Raw genomic sequence first — 12,107 nt, forward strand, 5'->3', positions numbered from 1 at the left:
GGATGATAGGGTTTATGGATGATAATGGAGATAAGAATGGATGGTTCATATAGTTTAAGGGATAAGGAAGAAGGGAGAAAAGTGGTCGAGATCCCAAGGAAGAGGGAGGACTCGACAGAGAAGGGAGATTAGAAAATAGATGAGACCTTGCCAACAGTAGAGGTGGCTGATTGGTGAAGAGGGAGGAGGGAGATTAGGGTAGAGAGACTAGAGAGAGGATAGAGGAGGATAGAAACTAATATTCATTAATCATAATGATTTTGGCTGCCATCCACACTTTTATAGCGGCTAGCCAACAAGCCAAAATAACAATTATTAACCCTAATATTAGTGGACTCTCACCGATCACGTTTGAACGCAAAAAAGACGTTCTGTGCAAATGCGAATTGATGTAGGCATTCGCACGCGGACGTTCAAACGCGCCCAACCACGTTGGAATGCACATTTTACGTTCTCCGTTTTTGTGAACTGATGTAGGCATTCGCAAAGGCGTTCGAACCCTTCCACATTTGAACATGACCTTAAAAAAGTTTATTTTTCTAAAAATAAACAACTAATGTAATAAGAAAAGACTCTAGCAAGATATATCAGTTATATCTTTTAGTAGCCTATTCTATCAAATTATGAGATACTCATGTGAAATTAAGTTGTAGTGGCTTGAAATTTTTTCTTAACGTATCTAAAATGATATTAAATGGAGTTCTTAATGAGATAGATATGACAAAATACACTCACAAGTGGGATGTACGTTATTTAGTCGTAGTGGAAATCATTATTCATTAATGGATAACATTATTTAGCTATGCATTAAGTTGAATTTGAAGATAAATGCGAAACATGAAGTTTTAGATAATTGAATAATTCTTGTAACACATCCAAAATAATACTAAGCGCAGATCATATTTATAAGAACATTATGACTGACACTAAAGAGTAGTAGATTTTATTAAATATTAATAAATTAGGTCAACCATCACTAGATTTTGCTATTTCTCAATGGAGTACGTAATTCTTTTAAGCTATCGGATTCCAATAAATTTTTAACCCATTGAATGACTGGTTGAATTTATAAATACTCATATGAAATAAAAGGGGATTGAATAAGTTTTTCAATATATATGAAATAATACTGTTAAGAACTTACTTGAAAAAGATATAAGCAAAATAGTAAATAAAAATTAATTTTATAATTTAGTAATGGATTACGTCAGTTATCCACGATTACATTATTTTTGTAATATGTCATCTTCTAATAAATTTCTAGTTATCAAAATAGTTAGATTTGAAGGAATCCATAAGAGATGAAGTTATAGAGGACTAAATTAGCTTTCAAATGCATATAAAATAATACTGCTCGAATTTTATATAAAAAATATATGAGCAAAATAGTGAGTAAAAATTGATTCCATTATTTAGTAATAGATCATGCTTGCCATTAATAGATTACATTTTTTTTAGCTATCATATTCCAATAAACTTGAAGCTCTTTTACTTGTTGAATTTGAAAATACTCATGAGAGAAAAAGTTGTAGAGAACAAAAGTTGTGAATATAAATAAACTTTTCAATGCATATATAATAACACTAATCAGAGTTCATAAAAAAATATGAGAAAAATTGTGAACAAAAGTTGATTTTATTATTTAATATCTAATTAAATTAACTATTAATGAATTACAATATATTACACTATGTTTTAAGCTTTTATCTTTAAATAAATTTTTAACCTTCGAGAATGATCAAATTTGAAAATACCCGGTGAGAGATGATGTCATAGAGGACTAAATACATATTTGGAGTTCATATGGGAATGTTACGAGCAGAGCAAAATAGTAAATAAAAGTTTATTATTTAGTAATGAATTACATCAGTTATCAATAGATTATATTTTTGTTGTAAGTTGTCATATTATAATAAGTTTAAAGTCTTCGAAATGGTCAAATTTAAATATACTCATAAGAGATAATGTTATAGAGGACTGAATAAGTTTTTCAACAAATCCAAAATAATGAAAAATTTGTTTAAATAGAAATTCATATATCGCAATTATAATCTAGTGTTATAAAAACCATATATATGTTCAATAATCACTTTAAGTACATAATTAAGTACCAAATTGAATCATTTATAAAAAAAATTGATTAGTAGGCTTATAGCTCATATATGGTTTGGGGAGAAAATAATGGGAAGTTTGTTTAGATAGAATGCCGGTAAGAAAAAATATATATAATTCCTTGAGTTTAAAATGTACTGATTTTTTTTTTTTGGAGAAAAAGTACTATTTATTTTTCTGAAAAAGGTAAACCAGCATAAAACAAGAATAATTTAGTTAGAAAATAGTGAAATTAGGTGATTTAACGATGAAAACATTACCAAACGAAGAAAAACTGCTGTATCAAAAGTATTTGAGTTTATAGGACAAAACACTCATTGTTCAATTCAATTTGCTACGTATATCTTGGTCTCTTAATTCATATTTGAAAAAAGAGAAGTGAATAATAATACAATGACTAAGTCTTCATCCATGGATATAGATATAAGTTGAAGAACATTTATATCCAAACATCCATCTAGTTTAAAATAATATAAAAATAATGATATAACAATAGTATAAAGGATGCATCTATACTTACTAATTATGCTCTAGATTTGAATTCTACAGTATTCTTCACATAGCTTCTTAAAAAAAAAAAAAAAATAATAATATATATAGATATAAGTAATATAATTTAATCCGCGGGTAACGGTATCTTAAAGAAATGTTTAGAATTTGCGAGCATCCATCGCCAAAAGACTGGCCCAGCCGAGCCCGGTTGGAATTTCAGCGGTTCAATTACGGACCACGTGTTGGTCCACAACCACCCACACGACGTTGAAGCGGTCGGCGATTAGCATATCATTCCTACACACCCACACAGTCGTTGTGGCAGAGCATTCGTTCCCTTCCCTGTACAACCGGATGGTCACACGTGACTGCAAGCGTGCGTAACAGTAACATTCAAACTGAGGAGAGGGAAAGCGAGAGATAAAAAGCCCACTAGTCGCCAAGCGCCCCCGTATACGGATTCCCTTGCGTGTGCCATTCCTACCTCCCACGCTACGCGCGACTACCCCACATTAAGATATTACATCAAAACTATTATTATTATTTTATTCCTGGTTTATAAGTTATATGCTATAAGTTATATCCCACCCGCCTCCCTTCCTTCCCACAACTGAACGTTGCAAACCCTTTTTCCCCTAAATATCCATTACTCCCTCTTCTCACCGCCGGTGTCTCCACCCCCTTCCTTCTCCTTCGTTCCCTCCTGTAAGCGGGTCTGGGCACCTCGTTGGACCTCCGTGGTGCCGGATCCATGGTGATCTCGGCGGAGAGGCCGGCGGAGCCTGCAGCGATGTCGCCGCCCGAGGCGGCGAGGGCGAGAGAGGAGGCTTCTGGGAGCACAGGAGGAGGGCAGAATCTCTTGCACAACTTCTCTTTCCCGATCTTGAAGACGTGGGGGAACCAGCGGCTCCTCCGCTGCGCTAACGTCAACCGCAACGGCGAGGCGATCGGGGGCGGAGGTGGGAGGAGATCGGCGGCGGTAACGAGGGTTAGGGTTCCGTCGGAGGGGATCAAGCTCGAGGAGGTGAGGAAGAAGCTCCTCGTCCACCTCCGGGAGGCGGCGGACCGGATCAACCTCGCGGTTCGGCAAGACCCGGATCAAGAACCGGATCCGGATCTGGAGCCGGAGAGGGAGCCAGAGCCGTCGTCCTCGGCGGCGGCGGCGGCTTCTCGGCCATGGAATCTTCGGGCGAGGAGGGGAACGGCGGCGGAGCAGGGGCTGAGCCCCTCGCCGGCGAGGGCGGCGGTAGCGGTGGAGAGGAGGACGGTAAGGTTGAGGTCGGAGGATGCGGAGCGGAAATGCCGGCCGAGGTTTTCGATCTCGCTCTCGGTGGACGAGATCGAGGAGGACATCTACGCGGTGACTGGATCCCGCGCCCGAAGACGCCCTCGGAAACGCCCTCGCGTTGTCCAGAAGCAGCTCGACGTATGATTTCTTCTTCCCTCTTCTTCTTCAAATTTATCCTCCTGATTCCTCATTTGAAAATGAAAAATCCGCGTCTTTCTTCCATCAGGCGTTGTTTCCTGGCTCCTGGCTCTCCGAGATCACGCTAGAATCGTACAGGGTCCCGGAGTGACGGTAACCTCACCATTCCGGTGTCGTGAACGCTGAAGCCAGAACCCATTGTTTTGCTTCAGAAGAAAGAAACCGTAAGTAAACCTTCAATTCCTCGTCTCCTTCTCTTCGCGTGGAGTCTTATCACTCTTTTCTCTTTCCATGAAGAGCTATTAGGTGGTTAAATTTGTCACTTCTTTTTGCTTGTATCTTCTAAAATTCATGCCGTTGTATCCTCGAAAACATTAAATTCCTCCTTCGATCAAATACAAAGCAATTTGGGTCAATTCTTTGGTTGAGGATTTCGTTCCACGGGAGGATGGCGGCTGTGGAGGAGTTTCGAGCGGTCAACGCCGCTGCGCTGTTTTTTGGGTAGTTAGGGGTCCCTGCTTGTGCTTGTGCCTGTGCGTGTGACTTGAATGTTAGATGCACGAATTTTAAAGGTGCACTTATCCGTGGGGGGTTTACATCCGTAATTTTTAATGCACCAAGCGACGGTGGAAGGAGGGAGGGGACGAGCAAGATAAAAAAAAGAAGTAAAGATTCTGTACAGCTCAGGTCATAGGTACCCACCAAATCTGTTAAAGCTGTTCTATATTTCAAACCATTTAATATTGATTGTAGTAATTTCCTGCAACATGGGTTTCATAGAGTCCGTGTGTCTAATGAAAGATTCTATCCATTATTATGTGTTTATTGTCATTTACACTTTATCTGTTAGCTTATTTCTAGTTCGGTACTGCACATATTATAGACACCTGAACCACCTTTATATTCCTTATTGAAATTTTCTTTTAATTTAACACCCCAAGGGATATTGTAAAATATTTGTGTAAACTGAAATAAGCATATATTATAAGATGTAAAATGGAAAAAAAAATCTCTATAACCAATTAAAACCAAATGCTCTGCATGTATATGTATATGAAACAAAAAAATATTAAGAATTTTATAACAAATAAATTTTTTGTATGCCAAATATGTAAAATTAGAGAAATTAATCTCTAGAAATAATATATAATGTATTATTAGTAATATTAATATTTACTATTTAAATAAGTAAATTAAAAACTGTAAATTATTTAAAATAATATGTTGGTAAACGGATATCCGATATTCGAATTCGAAAAATATATCTGACCCATATCCGAATTCGTATTCAAATTTTTTTTTAAATTCTATCTGTTTTTAAATCGGATAGAAATTTTCTATTTGAATCCGATCCGAATCAGATCAGAATTAATCGGACCTGTTTTCATACCTATCTCCTGTTCAAGTCCATACTGTTGGCTCGCTTTTGTTTCGCTTGGTCCAGCTGTCATAGCAATTAAGGTACACATCTAGCGTTGGATATTTACGCGTGTTATCTCGTAATGCGTGCTGCATCTACTGATGGATGGCTGTGATCTGAAGATTTTTGTTTCTAGATGATAGGATTAAGGATATGATGCCATGCACCGCTGTGATGATGGATGGCTAATTGATGATTTTTATCGTCCTTAACGTCTGAGAGGAGTAACCGTACTAGTTGGAAGACCAATTTTGGAGTCGGTAAGATTTCTACTATGAAGTGTAAAGAATGTTATCGTAGACCAAATAGATTGAGTTTCCCAACTTATCAATTATTCGTACCGAAACTTTTTAAGTTTTTATTTATTTTTTAATTCTTTAAGTAACTAGGTATGGAATTTAGGATGTGTTGACCAATTTATACAAGAATTATTATAGTTTGTCGTTCTGACTTGGCACTCGAGTTGACGCTTATTGTTGATAGAAGCCCCAGCACGTACAGTATATAATATATATAATATATAAATAGAGAGAGAAGGAGAGGAGTACATTCATTTTTATAAGAAACATTTTACTTTCATTATTTAAATTACAAATTACTACTACGACGGTTATGCTTAATATCTATCCTACCTTATAAATTTTCATTCGTATTATTTTGCTCATGGTCTTGATTAATGTGAAACTGTTATAGTTTCAATTCAAATTGACTGAAAAAATACATAAAATATTTAAAAATAAAATCTTGGAGGGATATTTCTCACCAAAATAGATATCAAACTATCATAGTTATCCTTATTAATTTTTTAAATAGGCATCATACCTTATTGGGTTCTTCGCACTAAAAAGTTACTTGTTTTTCGTCGACTATTTTTGGTTTTCATTGCAGACAAGGCTTTTCTTCTTTATTTCTTCTAATTTTTTTCTTCTATTATTTAATGCTCATTAAGTGCTGATGGGGATAATATATGAGAGAAATTATGTGTGCAATATTCTTCTTTATCTTTATATATTTTTTTCGTCTTATGCTGCTGGTTCTTTTTATTCTTCATCTTGTTTTTTGTTGTTGTCTCTTCTCTTCCTACTAATTTTTTTTCTATTACTTAATCTTCACTTTTTTCTTCTGTATAAGTATCTCTAATCACTCTTTAAGAGACTAATTAAAAATAATTTAAATAAAAAAAAATTAATTATTAATTTTAAAAATATAAATTAATTTATATTGTATATCTACTTAAAAAACTATGAATTACTATCAAAATTTCATACTTAAATTATGAATTCCATACTTAAACTAATACTTCTTTATTCTGCTACAAATAAATTTAAAATTCAAACAGACTCTAAATACAAAATTTTTAGATCATGATGTCATGATTTTATTCAATTGGTTTCATAATTTTTCGATGTTAGATGATTATCTTTTTAATATTTTTTTGAAATTGCATAGAATTGAAATTTTGTAGTTTAAATACGAGATTTGTACTTAAACTATGAATTTTATACTTAAACTATAGAACTTTAATTCTGCTTAGTGTTAGAAAAGTATTTAGAAGATATCTATCTGACGTCCAAATAATATGAAACTAATTGGATAAAATCAGTGACATCATGATTTAAAATTTTAATATTTAAAATTTCTTCATATCAAGAATCTATCTGAAGGGCTTTCTAGACCAAAAGGAATAAGAAGAAGAATAAAAAGAAGAAAAGTATGGGTCATATAGTTTTCGTACTTGAACTATAAAATTCCAGTTTTGCTTAGTTTTGGAAAAATATTTTAAAAATAATCATCTAACACTAGACAAAGAGATAATCATCTAGCAAAGTTAAGTTCTCTTTATGAAATATTGATTAAATTTTTTAATTTCTTTAATTTATTCTAATTATCTCATCACTATCTCTGATTAGTCTTTTATTATATTAGAAAAATAATTAGAGAGACTTATATATCAAAAAATAAAAAAAAATGATTAAGAGATAGAAGGAGAACCAAACGAAGCAGCAATAAAAAAGAAGAAAAAAAGGATACGAATCACATAGTTTTTCGTACTTAAACTATAAAATTCTAATTTAGTGCAGTTTTAAAAAAATATTTAAAATATAATCATCTAACGTCTAAATATTATGAAACTAATTGGATAACATATGTGATACCATGACCCACAACTTTCGTATTCAGAGTTTTTTCAGAACGTAATTTATGTTGTAGATATCTACTTAAAAAATTATGAATTATAGTTAGAATTTCGTACTTAATCTAAGAATTATTCATTCCGTCATATATAAATTTCTAATCTGATACGATTTGATCCATATTGGCTCCACTCGCGGCATTGGGTTCATTGAGATGAGCCTATTTATCTAGTTGAGTTTGTTAGAAGCAATAAAAGTATTTTTGCTAGGGCGCGTTCGAACGGGGATGCGAACGCCCACACATGTTCGCAAAAATAGAGAACAAAAATTGTGCGTTCGAACGGAATTGGGTTGTTCGAACGCGGTCGTTCGAATGCCTACATACGTTTGCATCAACAAAGAATGAAAATTTCACGTTTGAACGCGATCGGGCGCATTCAAACACACCACGATGAAAGTTGTGGGTTTGTTAGAGTTGTTTAACTTAATTGATGAGTCCCTAGGGTGAGCTTCTATAAATATGTGGAGGAAACTATAATTTGAGTTTATCTTGGATAATTGGATTAGCTTTGGCCTTTATCTCTCTCTCAATTAGTCTTTAGCCATTGGAGCCCTCTCCCTCCTCCTTTCTTTCACCGCCTAAGTCTTTGGTCGACCTCTTCCAACTTTTAACCACCCTCTTCTACAACAACTTCTTCCCTTCCACACTAAGGAGTAAACCTAGCATCTATCTAGGCATTGAAGAGCTATCAAACTATGCTCTGTTTGACCTTTGGCCACTATTTAGTCGATATTTTGAGATCTAATTGTCCAAATCCTATGATCTTAGATTCGTTGGAAAGCTCTCTTCAAGAGCGACAACATATCCAAAATTTAGGAGGATCAGTCGGTTAGATTGTTCACAGATCTCTTTGGAAGTTTCAAGCTTCAACGAGTCCAAAACCGTTGCAGATTGGATCAGGTCGTTCGTAACATAATCTAAAGAAATTCTAAATACAAAAGTTCTTAATCATGTGATAGGTTACGGAACGATCCCTTCATGATCTAGATTGATTGTAGAAAGCGTTCCGTGCAACCGAGGGAAATATTCACAAAATATTCTCCCATAGTCAGAAAATTACAAAACCAAGGTTGATCGATCTGTAACTTCTTGATCTATATTTTTTGTATTTACGCCCTTCGCAGATTCGAACTATGACTGTGACGAAAATACGCTATAGTAGGGGTGATAGTGGTGTTGACGGGTAGAGTGGATGATATGGTTATAGATGATAATGGAGATGAGGGTGGATGGTTGATGCAGTTTAAGGGATAAAGATGAAGGGGGAGAAGTGGTCGAGATCTCAAGAAAGACGAAGGACTCGATAGACGAGGGAGATTAGAAGATAGATGAGACTTTGCGGAGAAGTGGTCGAGATCTCAAGAAAGACGAAGGACTCGATAGACGAGGGAGATTAGAAGATAGATGAGACTTTGCCAACGGTAGAGGTGGCTGGTTAGTGAAGAGGGAGGAGGGAGATTAGAGTAGAGAGACTAGAAAGAGGATAGAAGAGGGTAGAAACCAATATTCATTCATCACAATGATTTTGGCTGCCATCCACATCTTTATAGAGGCTAGCCAACAAGTTAAAATAATAATTATCAACCCTAATACTAGTGGACTCTTGCCGATCGTGTTTGAACGGGGTTGACCGTGTTCGAACACACAAAAGACGTTCTTTGTGGATACGAACTAATGTAGGTGTTCGCACACAGGCGTTCGAATTGGCTCGACTGTGTTTGAACGCACATTTCACGTTCTCTATTTTTGTGAACTGATGTTGGCGTTTGAACACGCTCCCTTCCGTGTTCGAATGCGACCTACAAAAAGTTTATTTTTCTAAAATTAAATAACTAATGCAATAAGAAAATATTCTAGTAAGGTGTATCAGCCCACCACGATTCCCTCACCTTGTCCTCAAGGTGTAAAGTCGGGGAAACGCTCCAAGATGTCTGTCTTCAGCTCCTATGTCACCTTGTCGGATGGTTTGCCAAGCCACTCGACTAAGACCTCCATCTCCAATCTGGTACCACGACGTCGTCGACACCTAGCACGTACACGAAGTGGCTCTACAATCTCTATCTCCTCCAATAGCTCTAGTAGAACTGATCCAACGACCTGATGATCTCCAATCCGCTCACTCAATAATAAAATATGGAAGACAAGATATACTCGACCCCTAAGGCAGCTCCAAGTAAGAACTCCAACCATCGTCTCGGCATCTCTCCAACAAAGCACTGCGATTCGTCATTTGCGGGCACCCTGATGCATCCGCGGTCCAGCAGCAAACTGCCTCGGTTCTCCAACTCCGAATGGTGCTCTGGATCATCCAATACCTCCTGTAATAACCTCGTAACATCTGGGTCAGATGTATATGCATACCTCTACTCATCAAGAAAGGAAAAAGTGGGTGAAGAAAAGGCTGTGAGCTCGGCGGTATCGGGTTGGCGCGATAGTGCATCTGCCGCTCTATTTTCCTTCTCTTCTTGTATTGGATTTCATAATCATACCCCAGCAATTTGGTGACCCATCTCTACTGTGTCGGAGTGTGTATACGTTGTCCCATAAAGTATGGAAAGCTATTTTGATTAGTTCGGATAATGAATCGCCTACCGATCAAATAAGGCATTCACTTTGTCACCGCATGCAAAATTGCCAACGTTTCTCTCTCGTAGGTCGATAATTGCTGGAATTTTTGTGATAAAGCCTTCCTAAGAAAGGCTATGGAATGTCCTCTTTGCATTAATATAGCTCCAATGCCAACCCCTAACGCATCACATTCTGCAACGAATTCTTTGGTGAAGTCTAGTAGAGCTAGAACGGGCGCAGTTGTCATTGCTGTTTTTAATTTTTCAAGAGCTATAGTGGCTTCATCCGTCCATCTAAACAAGTCATTTTTCAGCAAATAAGTGAGAGGGACAGCAATCTTGCCATACCCCAATGAAACGGCAATAATATCTGGTCTGCCCCAAGAATCCTCGCAATCCTGTGGTGGAAGTAAGGATCGGCAAGCTACCATGCACGCCAACTTTTGAGGATCCGCCGCCACACCTTCTACTGTGATGATGTGGCCTAAATACTCCACTTGTGGTACTCCCCATAGGCACTTAGACTTGTTGATTTTCAGCTGGTTTTGCTTTAATAAATTCAGCATATCCTCCAAATGCTGTCAATGTTCCAATTCAATCCTACTATACACCAAAATATCATCAAAAAATACCAAGACATACCTTTGCAGTAGAGGCCGAAAAATATCATTCATGAGGCCTTGAAAAGTACTTGGAGCATTGGTGAGACCAAATGGCATCACTCGAAACTCGTAGTGCCCTTTTGGAGTCCAAAATATAGTTTTGTGCACATCCGTCGGGTAAACTCTAATTTGATGATACCCGGTCCTCAAGTCAAGCTTGCTGAATACGACCACCCCTACAAACTCATCCAGTAGTCCTTGACGGTAATAGCATTTAGAGCCCGATAGTTGACACAAAAATGCCATGTCCCGTCATTCTTTCTCACTAATAGCACGGGCGATGAGTAAGAGCTTTGACTTAGTTGAATGAGGCATCGCTCCAACATCTCGGCTATCATCTTGGAGATAACTTTCTTTTATATATGTGGATACTAATATAGTCGCACATTCGCTGGTGCAGCCCCGGGAATAATCTCTATAAGATGGTCCGCCGTTTGCCTTGGTGGCAACTCCATTGGTTCCTCAAACAGTCTAGCAAATTTGTCTAATAAATTAGACAACTTGATGGTAGTATCTGGACTCATTTGAGGCTCGTCTCCTGTTGGTCATAACTGAAGAAGATAGGCCAAATCACTCGCACATGGCAGCCCCACCATCGGCTGCATCTTAGGAATCGGCGAAGAACGAACGCTATCAAACTGCACATCTTTATTTCCTTGTTTATATTTGATTCACATACTTCGAAAATCAAATGTCACGGGTCCCAAACTCTGTAACTACTGAGTGCCAAGGACAATGTTCGCTTCTCGCAGCGCCAACAGATACAAGTCCATAATGATATCGTTTCCTTGCACCCGTATACCGACCCAGCGACACAAACTCTCTGCCCAAGCTTCATGCCGTCTCCAATAGTAACATCAAACCCCGTGGTCGATTCAACGCCCAAGCTCAATCTCCTCACTAACTTCTCGTCTAGAAAGTTGTGTGTACTTTCAGAATCGATGAGGATATATACACAATGCTTTCTAACGAGTCCATCTACCTACAATGTCCTCGACACGAAAGTACCCAAATATGCATGTATCAATATTTTAGCTTGGATATCTTTCTCCACGCCCTCCTCAACGGCCTCCTCATGGACCTCCTCTAGACAATCTCCATCACCAACAACCTCATCGTCCTCCTCGAGACTATTGATGAGCATCACACTCCCAATCAGCTTGGAACACTAACGATAAGGGGTGAAACGTTCATCACATCGAAAACTAAGGAGGCTCTTCATTCTTTTCTCC

General features: G+C 37.3%; 1 protein-coding gene across 1 annotated transcript; it reads left to right on the top strand.

Annotated features, from left to right (window-relative positions):
• Positions 1-3,157: 3,157 nt before the first annotated feature.
• On the top strand, positions 3,158-4,847 carry LOC140781609 (uncharacterized). Its single transcript, XM_073127660.1, has 2 exons — positions 3,158-4,030; positions 4,119-4,847. Exons 1-2 carry the CDS (start codon positions 3,356-3,358, stop codon positions 4,179-4,181), a joined length of 738 nt encoding a protein of 245 aa, XP_072983761.1. The 5' UTR covers positions 3,158-3,355; the 3' UTR covers positions 4,182-4,847.
• The last annotated feature ends 7,260 nt before the right edge of the window (positions 4,848-12,107 follow it).

Source organism: Typha latifolia, chromosome 2 (assembly GCF_019914945.1).
Source record: "Typha latifolia isolate L0001 chromosome 2, TyphaL0001v2, whole genome shotgun sequence".
Classification (NCBI taxonomy): domain Eukaryota; kingdom Viridiplantae; phylum Streptophyta; class Magnoliopsida; order Poales; family Typhaceae; genus Typha; species Typha latifolia.